This window comes from Ranitomeya variabilis, chromosome 5, assembly GCF_051348905.1.
Source record: "Ranitomeya variabilis isolate aRanVar5 chromosome 5, aRanVar5.hap1, whole genome shotgun sequence".
NCBI lineage: Eukaryota > Metazoa > Chordata > Amphibia > Anura > Dendrobatidae > Ranitomeya > Ranitomeya variabilis.
Genome location: NC_135236.1, coordinates 249945172 through 249962521, shown reverse-complemented (window position 1 = coordinate 249962521; position 17350 = coordinate 249945172). Strand labels below are relative to the sequence as shown.

Sequence of the window (17350 nt, the reverse complement as noted above, 5' to 3'; positions counted from 1 at the left end):
AACGCTTGGAAACATTTGTCATTGAGAGCAGCAGTTTTGTAATTGCAGCTCTTCCGTGGAATCCAGATTTGTGCAGCTCCCGACGAACAGTTTTTGTGGAAACTGGGTTCTGTAGGTGTTCATTGAGCTCAGCAGTGATTTCCGGAGCCGTGGTCTTGCAATCCTCTCTGACAATTTGCTTTAGAGTCCGACAGTGTCTCTTAGTCAACTTTGACTTTCGTCCGGACCTGTGCTTTGCTGCGGACGTTTTTCCTTCTCTTTCAAACGCAGTCATTACTTTGGAGACAGTACCTCTTGACATGCCAAGCATTCGGGCACTTTCTGTTACACTAGCACCTGCCATACGAGCACCAACAATTTGGCCTCTTTGAAAATCCGAGAGGTCTGCCATTGGTATCAGGTTCTCATCAATGTTCTTACAATTATGCAAAACAAACAATTAATTTACATATCACATAACACAATCAACTACAAAACATTACCATATGTGTATATGTATGTATGTACACACACACACACACACACACACACACACACACACACACACACACACACACACACACACACACACACACACATATATATATTATTTATTGTATGTTTTTTTTTTTTTAAATTTCAATGGAACCTGTTGCTATGAAATTACAGTTCAGTCTCCAAGACATCATGATGTAGAACAGTGGATGGAGCTGTGTGGCTTGTTGTGAGTTTTGCTGTCAGTCACTGTTAGGACCGCACACTGTAACGCAAATCTCAGAGCAGAGGATTAGATGATGAAATACAGTTTATACTGAATCTTTTCTCATAAAACTATGTATCAATCTACTCTTTTCCCCTGCTCTATAACATGGTGCCTACAAATTGTATTTCCATCTTGACAGGTTCCCTTTAATCTTTACAGGAGACTTGAACCCGCAATTGTTGGATCGCTTGTCCTATGTCGTACAAAACTAACGTATTACAGTAAATAGTGACTGCACAGGAGTACCAAGATAGTAGTGTTGGGGGCCTTCAGCATGCCTCCAGCTGCCATGGGAAATCATTAGTGTCCCACGATCATGTGGTGTGATGGCCAGGGCGAGCCAGTGAACTTTAGCACTGAAATTCGCTCCATTTAAACGTAGCTGTCAGAGATCCAAAGTGGAATCTAAATGGTTAAGAGCAGCAATCGGAACACCGCTCCAGCATCTGCTTTTGTATGCAGATGCCAGTTATGTAATGTAACCCGCCATCAGCCGGGTGGAGGGAGCTCAGCTCTTGAGCGTCCTCTACATGTGGTCTCCTCTTCAATCACATACATGTATGTGATTTTGTGTTAAAAGGGTTGTCCACATTCGGACAACCCCATTAAAATCCCTATGTTTGTCCCCCAGTAAAATACAACACTATCTCCTCTTGTGCCAGCGCTCTTCCAGCAGTGTCGGCTCTTCCTCACTGTCCTCCTTCAGACAAGTAGAGACATCAGGAGAAAGTGGAGTTTCAGCTGCTTTCACCTCTTCCAAATGTCCATTCCGTCCGTAGGAGAGTGAGGCCAGAGGTGATTGGCCGAAGAGGGACCGTGCCGACACTGATGGAAGAGCGCTGGCACTGTAGAGCGTGGAGGAGCGCTCCAGTGACTGCCGGCGTGTGCGACGATAAGGGGCTCTCCCCACTTCCTCCCTGCATAGTCATTGCTATATACACATGGTTCCTAGTGATGACTAGAGAGGAGCGAATTGATTGGGTCAGGGCTTATTCGGCGAGCTATAGCGCCTACTGAATAAGCTGCAGAGTGAGCCCGGCTGATCAGTGCCGCAGCTGTATGTGTCGCGGCTGTGCCCCAGCACATGCATGGAGAGCCCAACACACTGTGACTGTGTAAAGCGAGAAACTGCGCTATTCTTGTTGCCAAAAAAAAAACACCTTGGCCTAAAAGTGTCTAGTGCAGCATAATCTTTAAATATTTTCCCTAGCAGAACTATCCAAAAACTCTCCTCATGGTTACTACGCCATGGATGTTGTTTGTGTTTATAGACATTATAGTCACCGATCAGGAAAGCCTCTAACCACTGGGAAAGTGAGGCATCAGAATGTGATAAAGGGGGGATCCAGCAGAAAGATGGACTGTGTCCGATTACATTTCAGAAGAACAATTTGGTGGACGTTCCAGAAGATTAGAAGCATACTGGAAAATCCAACGCGTCTGATTCATGGTTCATATTTACCCCACTAATGACTGCTTGATTTTTATGTACGGTCAGTGTTCCTGGTCTGAAGACTGGAAGCCTTTTTTTCTTATTTTCTCTTATCTTTTGCTGCGAAAAGTCTTTTCAATTGTATGTATAAAACGCCGTTAATTTCTTACCAATATTTTTATTGATTTTAATAATTTGCGTGTTAATGCTCTTCCTTCACTTATCTGTTAGATCGGATCATTTTAGCATTTTGCCATCCTGCGGTTTAGTATCCTCCACCCTGCCCTTCTGCTCTGTTGTAATAGGTTGGTGCTACTGTTGTGGCTGGTTAATATGTAAAGTAGAACAGGATTTTCAAGATATCCATGACGTACTCCACATGTCTGATTTTATGTTAATGTGAACGTCAAGAACTTTTTTTGGCTCTAGAATTATCTGCCCTGCAACATTTAGAATTTGCACCAGAAGTTTATTGTTTATAAAGCTACAAATGAGGAAAGTGCGCCACTCTTAATGACGGCGTAGAAAAGGGAACACCGCTCTCAAATACTGCTGCAAGGTGCTCACGTAGGGTCTGTATGTCATAGTAAAAAGAATTCGGCACTTTTTATTTATTTTCCTCTTTTTTTTTTTTCTAAATTCCAAAGTTGCGCTCATACAACCACTCACTGCCCTTCTCATTTACATTCTGATTAGCTCATGCATTCTAGTGTTGGAGAAAAGTCGTGTAATCCGTCTGAAATGTCACTAATTTGGATTGCCTAACCCAATAAAAACACCTACAATCTTTTTTTTTTTTTTTTTTTTTGGTGCAACTACTGCTTGCTTAAAATTGTCACCATTTTTTTTAAACTGATAAAATGGCCGCATGGTTCAGCATTTCTGCCTTTGTGAAACCTATTAGCGACCGTTATGGCTGGATGCTCCTTGTTTGATAAATTTATCTCCGTTATTTATGTCCGTAAATTAGCGGAACTTTTTGTGGTTGTGTATGTTAGTACCAAATAATATATATATCTATATCGATCTTCTGCGCAGGCAAGGCTTTGCTTTTGAGCAGTGACTCGCCTGCGCAGAAGATCGATGAAGACTATGCCTATAGTAGGGCAGATTTGCTTCACATAAATGCACGAGTGGACGGAGCAAGCTCGGATGTGCAGCACCGCAGCTGCACGTCACATGTCAGTGTCCAAGAAGTACCATTTCTCCTTGCGGAGCTTGACATGCTAAGCATGCCGAGATGAGGAGAATTAAAGCCGCAATGCTCCTCTGGGAAATATGCTAATTATGCAAATTGTCTCTTCAGAGAGGAAGAGAACTAGAACTCTAGTGCCACCTATTGGAAAGTAGCAATCCTTCTTGTAGGTGCCAATAGGTGGCATCTTTTCTCACTTAGAATAAAGTCTTCATCTGTATGGGAACATAAATCCTCTGTTAAACTATAATCTATATCTCTGTGGCGGGGTAGTGGTCCTGCTGGGATTAAAAACACCTGTGGATGAAGACTTTATTCTAAGTGAGGAAAGGCATTTGCTAGGTCCTGGAAACGAGAAGCGCCTTACTGTGGCTTCCAGGTACACATGAATTGGCCAATTTATGCTCTAAACTTTCTCAGGTTTTCATATTTCTAATGCAGTAATGCAATTCAATTTTCATATTTACATGCTATGGCGGTACAGTGTGCTGCCTTTTTGTTTGAGAGCATAGGAGTTGGTGACTCTAGGTTCAGCACCTGTTCACACTTAATCTACGTTTGTATGTGACAGTCAGTCTTTTTAAATGTCCATGTACGGAGTCACATGCCGACAATAGAAATGAATTGAGCAAGGCGAGCACATCTAGTTGGAATGTGGCTGGAATTATACAAATTGCCCACTCTGACCTGTAAGGCCGGGTTCACACTACGTCAATGGCAATGCGCTGACGGCATCCGTTACACAGCGGCACTAACGCTATGTAACGGATGCGTTGGCCCACCCATTGACTGCCACTATGTAGCGCATCACTATCGCATGTCATAATCGGCATGCATTAGCTATGTGCCGTCATTCTGTGACGGACCCTCGGACGCAGTGTGCAGCATTTCCGAGTCCGTCACCTATGGCGCAGGTGGAGCATCTGCGCTATCGCGATTGCATAATGCGATCTTTAAAAGGCACTAGCGTTGGTGCAGTCCGTTTAATGCATGCGCTGAACGGACTGCACCCACATAATGTGAACCTAGACTAACACTGGAGAATCCTGACAAGTGTGTGGTCTGCACAAAGGATTCAGAAAACTGCAGTCACCTAGAGTTTTTGCAGACTTTAACCACAAGACTGGACAACCCTTTTAATTTTTAGTAAAATTATAATGGCCAGACTGCTAAATCTGCTCTTAAAGATGTCTGTGTACAAGAAGACAGATTTAATAAACTTCTTGTCTTTCTAGTATTTATGATGATCTGAACAGTGCTGGAAATTACAGAATTCTTGCCATCAGAAATGCCCAAAACACTTTGGAGAAAACATCCTTTAACCACAGTGTTGCTCTTTTCTTTCTAAGCTGTGAAGTGCCCTTCTATCCCCAAGGGTGGCAGAGCGGAGACTGCAGCGTGTTCTTTCTGTGCTTTGCCTGTTGGGTTCCCTTTTTGTGTTTGCCTCTCCTGCCTTTTTCCTTGTATTCTTGGCTGGCATCTTCTTGTACATTTGGTTTTTTTTTGTGTTGTCAGCAGTGAATGCTGGCTGTGGGTCGGTACAGGGTTGAGACATTCATCAAGGAAATGGATAGATCTGGGAAACCACCACCCAGGTTAATAAGTGCTTTGATGTGTGGAGTCGGCCAGCAGCAGGCAGGGGTAGGATGCAGGCGATATTTATAGCAGCACAAGGGGAGGAAGCTTTCCTCTGGAACAGGCACTGATATATGACAGTGTACACCCACCAGGCTGATTAATACTATGCCTTAAGATTTTAGCATTTCAGATATTAAGATTGCAGCCTAAAGAACGATCAAAGGCTACAAAACAATTTTTTCTTATTTTGCGTAGTAACTAAATATAAAGTACAGACGAGTCAAAAACGGCCATAAAACGTTTTCCAGAATGTTTGTAAACATGGAAGCTAGTTTACTGATTGCCGAAAACATGGATGATACCGTTATTGTGCAAGGTTAACTTGTGATGTAATTGCAATGTTTGGATTTTTTTTCCCTGCTTTTTTTTTTTTTATACGTGTTATGATCCCCTTATCGGATAATTTAATCCATTATATTGTGAGATGCCTCATAAATCTCTCATAAAAGGGGTTTCTCATGTTATTACATGGGTACAATTACAAAGATTGTAAGACTTGTAAGATTTGAAAGTTTGCTGTTTTACCGCTCTTTAAAAATGGTCTCAAGAACGAAGGGATTTTTTAATTCTGTTGTGTGTTGCCTAGGTTACCTGCCCCTTCTGGAGTCTGTGGCTGCCCCCTTTCTAGGCTAGGAGCAATCGCTTGTATGCTTTGTTAGTGCTTGCAAGCAGTTAACTGAAGTGGGATCTAGCCAGTTAGTGTATCTAAGCTTTTCCATTGTTGCAGAGGCAAAGCTGCCTCTGCTTGCGGTATTGGAGAGCGCTCCGTTTGGAACGGCGGTGCACCATGCCCCCCTGTCTGTCTCCGGAAGGTGCACTACCACCCTGGCAAGCAGGAATCTGGGCGGTAGGGGAGTAGTGCGCTCCTGAAGAAAGAGGTGTCCAGTCAGTGTGACTCACGTAAACTATTAAGAATATGCTGGTGTAATTTTTAATGGAGTTTCGTGGAAGGTAGTCTTTGCTTTTCCATTCACTCTCTTTAAAACAATTGATGTTATTAAAAATGGGTGGGTTTACTAACAGTTTATTTTTTCTTTCTTCCCAAAGGATACAATGAGAAGCCTCCATCATGAAGTTGCTGTGTGGATGTGAGATGGTACCTTGGCAAATCTGTGCTGTGATGTGATCAGCTTCTTTGGCCCTGGGGATACTCTGCGGGGTCATTTTTGGTCCACCATTGTTTTTCTGCTTCTGTGGATTGGCAGTCTCCTAGCATCAGCTGGGATTTAGAGGAATAGCTCTTATGGTATATTAACATGGACCATAGCAACAGGGAGAAGGATGACCGACCACGAGCAACTAAAGCTTTGCCAGTACGGACTGGTCATAGCTCCCGGCCGTCCAGCTCGACCACCTCCTCAGGAGTTCTTATGGTGGGACCCAACTTTAGGGTGGGAAAGAAGATTGGCTGTGGAAACTTCGGGGAACTACGGTTAGGTAAGGTGACATGAACCCTAGGCACATTATTCTTGTAGCCCTCTTCTTCTTCTGCTATACTTGAAATCATTGAACTACCAGGTATAGCTTGGATGGAGCTATGTGTGTATATACAGTATTGTGTAAAAGTTTTGGACACGTGTTGCAAAGAAAGCTTTAGAAAAGTAATATGTTTATTATCAATTGACAAAATACAAAAGTGCATTAAGAAACAAAAACCCTAAATCAAGTCAGTTTGGTGTTTCCACCTTTTGCCTTCAAAACATCATGAGAAGATTAAGGGTAAGTTCACACAGGGCGTTTTTGCTGCGTTTTTTTTTTGCTGCTTTTTTATGCTAATTTTCAGCTGCTTTTTACAATACCAGCAAAGCCTATGAGATTTCAGAAATCTCATACACACATTGGGTTTTTGTGTGATCAGTATTTTGTGCTTTGCTGCATTTTTTGGACATAGAGCATGTCACTTCTTTCAGCGTTTTTGCTGAGTTTTTCACCCATTGACTTGAATGGATGGTGAAAAAACGCTGCAAATACGCTAGGTTGACTTTTCTTGCAGCGTATTTGCTGCCGAAAAGTCAAGCAGAGCCGGATGTGACGTCACTCGGCTCTTCTACATCTAGATGGCAGGCTGCATGGTGCGTCCATGCAGCCTGTTATCCAGCAGAGCGGGCCCGATCCCCATTCATTTGAATGGGGGGGTCCAGCATTACAGTGTTTGACACGCTGTCATATCCATGACAGCACGGCAAACACCGCTTCAGATCGGTGGGGAAATCATCCCCCCTGTCAGAAGACAGCGGGAGCGCTCAGCTGTGATCGGAGGTATAAACTTCACCTCCAATCACTGGCGTCAGCTGATGGGACAACTGCTCCCATCATCTGACACCTACAGCCGCTAATTACAGTGAGAGCAGGAACAGTGGATGGGAGCTTTCATCTGCCGCTCTTGCACTATAAAGAAATAATTAAAAAAAAGAATTAAAAAATGGTGTGGGTCCCCCCCCCCTAATTTTGACAAAACTCATAGTTGGGGGCTGCAACCCCCAGCTGTCAGCTTCAGCAAGGCTAGTTGTCAAGAATAGATGAGTCCTCACGCTTTTTTTTTTTTTTTTTTTAATTATTTAAATAAATAATTTAAAAAAACAGCGTGGGGTTCTCCCCCCATTTTTGACATCCAGCCTTGCTAAAGCTCACAGCTGGGGGGTGGTATTCTCAGGCTGGTAAGGGGCCATTGATATAGGCCCCCCAGCCTAAAAATAGCAGCTGCCCAGAACAGGTGCATCTATTAGATGTGCCAATTCTGGTGCTTTGCCTCGCTCTTCCCACTTGCCCTGTAGCAGTGGCAAGCGGGGTAATGAGGGGTTAATGTCATCTTCCTATTGAAAGGTGACATTAACCTGGCTTAGTAATGGAGAGGCGTCAATAAGACACCTATCCATTACTAATCCTATAGTAATTAAAGGGTTAAATAAACACATACACACAGTAAGAAAAAAGTATTTTAATGAAATAAAACGCCTTTTCTGCCTTCACATTTTTTAAACCGTTAATCACCAGGCCTGAAAAGGCACTAAAGGGGTTTCCCAGTTTTGGAAATTCCCTCTCAAGGTTGCTTTTTTTTTTTTTTTTTTTTTTTTTTTTTATATAAAACAAGTGTGCTTTTGTCACCCTCCCTGGGTCCAGCGATGAGTCTCTGCCACTGCTCTTGGCTTCTTGTGTCTGCTGTGCTGATGTCCGCCGACAGCGCTGCAGCCAGTAAGTGAGCTCTGCGGCTCTGCAGGAGTAGATGATGTGACCCTTACAGTGCAGACAGGAACAGACCGGGGGCAGCGGTCAAGACTCGCACTGGACCTTAGAAGGGTGAGGGAAGTGCAGTTTGTATATTTTTATTTTAACCATTCTCCAGTGGGGGGGGAACAGTGATTTATGTAACCAGAATACACCTTTTAATGTTTAGAGAGAATATTTCTTTCAATTTCAGCAGCCAGAAGTTATCTTTTGATTTATTCTAGAGATTTTTATTTTTCCTGTTATGATAAAACTATTAACTAGAGTCAATCTAAACCTATGGAATGTTCCTTCTGCTTATCATGGTCATGTGGATATCTAATATATATAAATTTTTGTTTTGTAGTAACTCAATGAAATGTTTCAGAAGAAATATTGTCATTTTATTTTCATAGAGTTGTATTTTTGTTTTTGATTTTTTTTTTTTATAATGTTTTTTTTTTTTTTTTTGCCTATGTTTACATTTTACTTACATTTGTTATATATATATATATATATATATATATTCCCCAAAACACTACTGGAGGATATTAAAATGTCTTTATTTCTCAGTTTCTCACTGTAGCTGGGGCATTCAGAGGTTCCCCAGTCAGAGGAAAAATGACAACCTGATGTGCCACACCTCACTGGCACAGGTTATCTAGGCCTACTAAACACAACCCTTTGCCCTCAAGGAACCCAGCAGTCATGTGGTTGTTGCGTCTTATGGGCACATTGGCATTCCTGATGCTTCTATTCACTAGATAGCGCTATTTAAACTCTGTCGCCTTTAAACAGAAATGGCAGAAGTGGTAAGAAACTGTCTTCTCCCCAAGGTCACCGGATATCTGAGAGAATTGATTTTAGAGATAAGCGAATTTGCTTGGGTCCCTGCAAGACAGCTGATCAGCCGACGCGCTCCATGTATCCGGGTCCTCTCTGCAGCTTATAGCTCGCCGAATAAGCAGGGACCCAAGCAAATTCGCTCATGTCTAATTGATTTATAGTTTTGTTGAAATTAGATTTTAATTTAAGTGCCTGTTTTTTCTCTGCCTTCATGTCTAGTGGGTGGACATATTTTGTTATTGATAACCTACATTGTGACTAACAGGGGTGTCGCTGAATACGATGTCCCAATGGACTAAGTATAGAAACATCAGGGATTTAAAGGGTTAAGCCCCCTCGCCAAAATAATAAAATATAGGGGATGATTCACTGATTTGTTGGGTTCTAATCGCTGTGACCTCCAGCCTTCCCCAGAACCCCAAGAACACTGCACCACTGGGAGCTGAGGTGTGTGATATGCTTCTGATCTATTCATTGTCTATTGGAGTAGCCAAGTGCTGCTCTCAGCTGCGCCATAGACAATGGAGCAGAGGCCATGCTTGGGCACCTCCATTCAGGATTGGTTGGCTGAACGCTGTTCTTGGGCTTCTAATGCTCTAATTTCAGGATTGCTGTGGGATCCCCAACAATTAAGTGATCTCTAAGGCTATTTTCACACATCAGTTTTTTGCTGTCAGGCACAATCCGGCGAAATGTGAAAAAAAAACAAAAAAAAAACGGATCCGGCAAAAGTTGCCGCCGGATCCGTTTTTTCCTCATAGACTTGTATTAGCGCCGCATTGTGACGGATGGCCTCATGTTCCATCCGTTTTTTGCCGGATCCGTCATTCTTTTTCCGGCTGCCAGAAAAAAATGGACATAGTAACGTTTTTTCTGTCCGGCGAAAAAAACACACATCGGATCCGGTGAAGAAGGTATGAAAATTGAGGATCGAATCCGGCGACCAAATCCATTGTTTTTTTTTGTTTGTGTTTTAACACAAATCATGAACTCTCTGTTTTTCACAATTTGCACCGGATCGTTTTTTTTTCTCAATTCGCTGGATTGTGCATGATGGCAAAAACCTGATGTGTGAAAGTAGCCTAACTTGCTATAGTAAAAAGAATTAGCAAAGTGTAGTTTTACTTTGCCCTTTAAAGCGATAATAAATCTAATGACTCCTCTGCTATGCTATTCCTTTCTTTTATGTTGTGATTCCTTTAAGATCCCAATGCTTTGGCTAGGGTTAGTGTCCCTGTATATGGATCTATGGTATAGCCGTTACGACCCGGGCCTGTACTGGTTTATTCTACTGTTATATTGTCTGTGCTTGTAAAACGTGACAAGCGGCATGAGAATTCCCAGTGACGAGGATGGCTCCACTGCCAGCGCCTGTGACCTTCAGGGAAGAATCCACCACGCTTTCTGTAATTCATGTCAGTGCTTTCTGTGTTTGTTTTTGGCTTTGAGCTTTTCATCATTTTATTCTGTTTTCTGAACTTTATAAAATCCTCATTATATCTTCTATAATTTGCTATTTGCAAGTCAGAAGTAGCAAGACTAAAAAGGGTGACTGAGTGTCTGCAAACTTGTAACTCTTCTGTTCTCCGTCCTTCAGGCAAGAACCTCTACACAAATGAGTATGTGGCGATTAAACTGGTGAGTATCTTTCCAGTTTCCTGACTGGCTAAGCGCATGTATAAACTCTGGCTGGCTTCCTGGTTCAGCGTGTCAGGGTTCACAGGTTACTGAGAAGGTGCGTGAGACACCTGATGGTCATACATGGCCATTATCAGTCTATCACAAGTCTGAGTCACGGACTATATCCACCTAGAAATTTGCTTTGGCTATATAATGTATGAAATGTGTCACATGAGTTATTTAGGCTCCGAACGAGGATTTTAATCCTTTTTGAAAAAAGCTGAATTTTTTTTTTTTTTTTGTTGCCAACTTCCCGTATGCTGGACTTTTATGTATTTACTTGTTGTTTGCCCGCCCCAGGGCTTCCAAGCATGGGAGTAGAAGGAACACTGCTGAGCATTAGAAACGCGTTGCCTTGGTCACCTTCTGGAATCGGTGTTTTAACTCCTTGGAATACATTTGGATTAATTAAATCATGCCTTTTTTTAGACATTTGCTACCTGACCCCTTAAAGGGGTTGTCCGGTCAAAACCGATAAGTCTGCAGTCAATCTGTGTGATTACAGACTGAGTCCCCCTGTACATGAGTTATACATACTTCCCGGCCAGTGAGCACGGCCTTGCTCTCCGTACACTTGAATCGAGCCGAGTCCGCGCCCTGTGTAGTAATGCTGCCAGATTAACTGCAGACTTAATGGTTTTGACTGGACAACCCCTTTAAAGCTGTCCTACGTATTCTTTAAATAGAGACCATGTAGAAGTCCGTGATTGAAAACCTGAGCAAGAACATTCCACATAATTATGCCTGCCTAAGAAAACCTAGTGCGCCAGAGCAAACACTTTTCTCCTTTTTTAGGTGGGGGGGATTATTGGCATAAGACAAAAAATTATTCAACCCAAACAATAGTAAAGCAGAAAGCTTGGAAGGATTGTAGTGATAGAGAAAACTCCACCCATGTCTTTAACGCCAGCCAGCGGATTTGCTACTAAAGGTACCTTCACATTAAGCGACGCTGCAGCGATAGCGACAACGATGCCGATCGCTGCAGCGTCGCTGTTTGATCGCTGGAGAGCTGTCACACAGACCGCTCTCCAGCGACCAACGATGCCGAGGTCCCCGGGTAACCAGGGTAAACATCGGGTTGCTAAGCGCAGGGCTGCGCTTAGTAACCCGATGTTTACCCTGGTTACCAGCGTAAAATGTAAAAAAAACAAACAGTACATACTTACATTCGCGTCCCCCGGCGTCCGCTTCCTGCACTGACTGAGCGCCGGCCCTAACAGCAGAGCGGTGACGTCACCGCTGTGCTGTGCTTTCACTTTCACTTTACGGCGCTCAGTCAGTGTGGGAAGCGGACGCCGGGGGATGCGAAGGTGAGTATGTGCTGTTTGTTTTTTTTTACATTTTACACTGGTAACCAGGGTAAACATCGGGTTACTAAGCGCGGCCCTGCGCTTAGTAACCCGATGTTTACCCTGGTTACCAGTGTAAAACATCGCTGGTATCGTTGCTTTTGGTGTCAAACACGACGATACACGCCGATCTGACGACCAAATAAAGTTCTGAACTTTGTTCAACGACCAGCGATATCACAGCAGGATCCTGATCGCTGCTGCGTGTCAAACACAACGATATCGCTAGCCAGGACGCTGCAACGTCACGGATCGCTAGTGATATCGTTTAGTGTGAAGCTAAAAGGAAGTCGTTAACTTTGTGCTTTGTTTACCTGACCTTGATTCCTTCATTCCATTTACTATAGAGTAGTTATCATGTGTTACCCAGCAGCGGGGGCTGCTTTTGTGCACATTTTATTCACTGCATGCGCTGTTGTAACAGAAACCTGCATTTTGAGATTTTGTTGTTGTTTTTTTTTTTTAAAAGTTAAGTGTAATTGGAGATTATTGGTTTTGTCTTGCTCAGATGATCTATCACTAGGTTTTTGCTACCCTATCTGAGAGCAGCATGATCTAGAGGCAGAGACCTTGATTCTAATGATGTGTTAGTTCATTTACTGGGTGCTGCAGAGCTCGGAATGTTGAGCCCTGGTTGCTCCGCCCACATCACTGATCAGCAGCTTTCTGTGTGCACTGAGAGAAAGATGCTAATCAGTGCTGGGGGTGGGGTTAGTCCTCTACTGATAAAACTGATTTTATTGGACCTATAGCAAACAGCCCATTAAGTGACACACAGCAAAAACCTGCTAATAGATTCTCATTAATTTCATTTTCGAATGTTACTGTAGTTCCTATGCTGCTGTTAATCCCTTTTAACTAAAAACTTATCTTCACCAGACAATTCCATCGATGCATTCCATAGGTGATAACTTGCTGATTAGTGGGGAGGGACACTTGGCGGAATGGGGAACTTTTATCTCTTAGAATGGAGTGACATTACGACCAGTGCTCCTTTCTTCCCCTATGCAGCTGCAGAGCACTGTGTTCAGCTTTTTCCAGCCGCCCCATTGAGAATTAATAGACCAACGCTCAGACGTTCATCCCGCCATGCCATTTTGTAATAGGTATAACATTTCCCTGATCAGTGTGGGATACCCATCTATCAGTAAGTTATCACTTTTCCAAGGAATAAGTTGTAACGTGACTTAATGGAACAACCCCCTTTAAGAATTTTTATAGAAAATAAATGTCCGCTTCCAAAAACATACGGAACAAACTCCAACCCACCTTTCTTCCCATTGAAAACCGAAGAATACTCTCCTCCCCCATTCAAAAAAAACAGGGTGCATATTGTGCATTGTCTAATTGGAAAACATTAGACTGTAAAATGAATTGGGTTATGTCGATGTTGACATTTCCTCCGCAGGTCCATCCTCCACTCCCAAGACACTGTGTGCCTCGATTTACCGCAAGATATAGAGTATCGCTCTTAGTCTTGGTCTCTGAAGGCAATTAGGAGTGAAGTCCTATATATGTAGAAGCCCTTACTAGTATTCTCCTGTTGTAACAGCTCCAGACGGAATCTAGTTGGCACTCTAAATGCCATAATATAATTTTCCTCTTGCTGTATGTTTCATGTGTTTTTGTTGTTTTGCCAATCATGAAATCAAAATAAAGTCGTGTCCACATACAGTGGCATGTAAAAGTCTGGGCACCCCTAGTCAAAATGACTGTTATTGTGAACAATTAAGCAAGTCGAAGATGAAATGATCTCTAAAAGGGCTAAAGTTAAAGATGACATTTCCTTTGTATTTTAGGCAGAAAACTAATATTGCACATATTTAACATTTTTAAAAATTACAAAAAGGAAAATGTGCCTATGCAAACATTTGCAAGGTGCGAAAGAACGCTTTCCAAGGAGTGCTTGGAGATATCGCAGAAATTAATTTTTATTCCACCACGTGTTTTGACGGCCAAACGCCGTCTTCATCAGGTGGCACCTAAAGATGCCGGTTGGCTATCGAAACACGTTGTGGAATAAAGAATTGATTTCTGCGATATCTCCTAGCGCTCCTTGGACCGCGTTCTTTTGCACCTTGTAAGTTCTATCCCTCTCAGAGGGCTCTCGGCTGGAGCGGCCACGGACATATTGCTTCTTCAATCAACTCGCTCTTTGTGGCTCTGTGCTCAGCGCTCCCCAGAGACCGCTTATCTCCTTCCTATGCAAAAATTTGAGCACCCTTGGGATTTGTGTGCCAACAATTTTGACCAAGGTGTCAAGATTAATTAGTCTGTTAGTTATGGCTTGTTCACGATCACTAGAAAAGGCCAAGTGATGCAAATTTCCCAGCTTTATAAAAATCCTGCCTTCTCTAACCTTGTGCCAAAGAACAACATCCATGGGTTCTTCTAAGCAGCTGCCTAGCACTCTGAAAATGTTGGAGGCCCCAGAAAGCAGGAGAAGGCTGTAAGAAGATAACAAAGTATTTTAAGTTACCCTTTCCTCAGGTCAAAATGTATTTAGGAAATGGCAGATAACATAAAAAATGGAGGTCAAGATAAGGTCTGGAAGACCAAGGAAAATTTCACATCAGAGCTTGTAGGATTTCTTAGAGAGGCAATCAAAACCCCCGCTTGACTGCAAAAGACCTTCAGAAAGATTTAGCAGACTCTGGAGTTGTGGTACATTGTTCTACTGTTCAGAGACACCTGCATAAATGTGGCCTTCATTGAAGAGTCATCAGAAGAAAACCTGTCCTGCATCCTCACCATAAAATTCAGTGCCAGAAGTATGCAAAAGAACATCTAAACAAGCGTGATGCATTTTGGAAACAAGTCCTGTGGAGTGATGAGGTTAAAATAGTACTCTTTTTCAACACTGATCAAAAGGTACGTGTGGCAAAAAAGGCATAGAATTTCAGGAATAGAACATCTTGCCAACCATTAAGCATGGCGGTGGATCAATCATGCTTTGGAGTTGTGTTGAAGCCCATGGCACAGGGAACATTTCACAGGTAGAGGGAAGAATGGATTCAATGAAACTTCAACAAATTCTTGATGCAAACAAAACACCCTCTAAAAAAGCTGAAGTTGAAAAAAGGATGGCTTCTATTAATGGTAATGATCCTAAGCACATGAGAGGCGCAAGCTGAAGGGATTACAATGGCCCTCACAGTCACCTGATCAGAGCATCATTGAAATTCTGTGGCTAAACCTCAGAATTGCAGTGCATGCAAGAATGGATGAAAATCCCTCAAACAAGAATTGAAAGACTCTCTTGTCTGGCTGCAAAAAGCATTTCCAAGCGGTGATACTTGCAAAAGGGTGTGCTACTATTTACTAACCATGCAGGGTGCCAAAACGTTTCATAGGCCCATTTTCACTTTTGTAATTTTTAAAATTTAAAAGATGATAAATTGTTTTGCCTAAAATAAAAAGGAAATGTGTCACCCTTTAGGTTTTTTAGAGATCATTTCATCTTCAACTTGCTTAACTGTTCACAACAACAGTAAATTTGACCAGGGGTGCAAAAACTTTCACATTTCAGTGTACATGATTTTAAGTGGCTGAGACCCTGTCCTCTCTGCGGTGACAAGGCTTGTGAGTGCAGTCTGTTGGGCAGCTTCTTTGGGTGACCGGTGTCGGGTCTTGTGACTGCATATCCTCCTCTCATGTGCACAGTATGACATATCTATTTGCTCTATCTCATGTGGGCCAGGTACATTTTTAATCCATTTAGTTACTGATTTTCAGCATCCCAAAATAACATTTTAAAGCACTATTTTTCTTTTTTTCTTATTAGGAACCAATTAAGTCTCGTGCTCCTCAGCTTCATCTGGAATATCGGTTTTACAAGCAACTTGGGAGTACAGGTAATAAAATATGTATGCCAATCTAGGGTTCCTGGTAGTTATTAGCGTAGCATAAAACAAACAAATACACAAACCCTTAAAGGGGTTGTCCCACTAATAAAGTACATTTTAATTAATAGGTCTTGGAATAATAATAAGATAAGTTCCACAATTGGATATGTTAAAAAAAAAAAAAAAAGTTCCTGTGCTGAGGTAATCTTACAAATGTGCCCCTGCTGTGTACTGTGTAATGTCTGTGTCTGACCGTACAGGTACATGGTCTGATCATACCGCAGCTCCTGGGCAGGGGAGGACACAAGAGGGCACAGCTTTACAGCAGGAGATCACATGATTCTTTCTGTGAGGTAATATTTCTCTACCTGTTAAAAAAAAAACCAATGTTTTACCTCAGGGAGAATCACTTGCGATCCCGTGCTGTCCTGTCAGGAGCTGTGGTATGATCAGACCATGTTCCTGCACGGCCGGACACAGACATTACACAGTACACAGCAGGGGCACATTTATATGATTATCTCAGCACAGGAACATTTTATTTGAACACATCCAGTTGTGGAAGTTATTATTATTCCAAGATCTATTGATTAAAATATACTTTGTAGGACAATTCCTTCTAAGGCCCCATACGCATAACACTAACATCAGCCGAACCTCCCGATTATCGCCGGGTTCAGCCAACAGTCTAATGTTTATAGGGGCCCTGACTCTTCCTACCAATGAGGTAAGGGGAAATAAGAGAATAAAAGCATCGGGAGTATGAAATCCTAAATGTCAGATCCTTAAGCGATAGGTAAGCGGACGCCCGAGATACAGCCACTAGCGGGTATCATAGAGAATACAGGAGCGCTTAGCACTGCGATTGCTTCATTTGTATGGGAAAGTCAAGTTAGCTGCCGGCCGAACCATCATTCGGTCGATGGCCATATAAAGTTTACAGTGGTCTGTAGGGTACTATTTGGGAACAGTGGTTACTCCACATGTCCTGTGGTGGTCTCTGCATCTGAGGTTGTCCCTGTATCATACAATACATGATCCTACAATGTAAAGGACTATTCATGAGTTCAGTGTTGATTAGGTTAATGGGAACCTGTCGGCAGGATCCCCAAACTGACACCTTCCCATTATCCAGGACAGTGACAGGTTCATAATGACTATCCTCTTTGGGAACATTCATATTAAGGGAGAAAAATAACTTTTATGGCATTATTCATAAAACACTGATAAAACCCCTTGGTGGTGGATATCCCTACCAAATAGTCCTGCTGTTCTGGCCATACCCTGTATGCTCAGTGCCGTTGTGGTGGGTTTACACACTGGCCCTTTGGGACTTCAATTAAGCCATAAGGGGGACTAGGACACTTTATTATTTCGGAGAGCTGCTACACCCCTGTGAAATGAAAGAACATCTGT

At 42.6% G+C, this 17350-nt stretch overlaps 1 protein-coding gene across 4 annotated transcripts in view; it reads left to right on the top strand.

Moving 5' to 3' along the window:
* CSNK1G1 (casein kinase 1 gamma 1) overlaps positions 1-17350 on the top strand; it is a 76983-nt gene that overhangs the window by 21938 nt on the left and 37695 nt on the right. For all 4 annotated transcript variants that reach the window (XM_077264012.1, XM_077264011.1, XM_077264015.1 and 1 more), the window contains exons 2-4: positions 6055-6444; positions 10655-10695; positions 15874-15943. In XM_077264012.1, the coding sequence (XP_077120127.1) occupies positions 6264-6444; positions 10655-10695; positions 15874-15943 (292 nt within the window). In that variant the 5' untranslated portion in view covers positions 6055-6263. The remainder of the gene's footprint in view (positions 1-6054; positions 6445-10654; positions 10696-15873; positions 15944-17350) is intronic.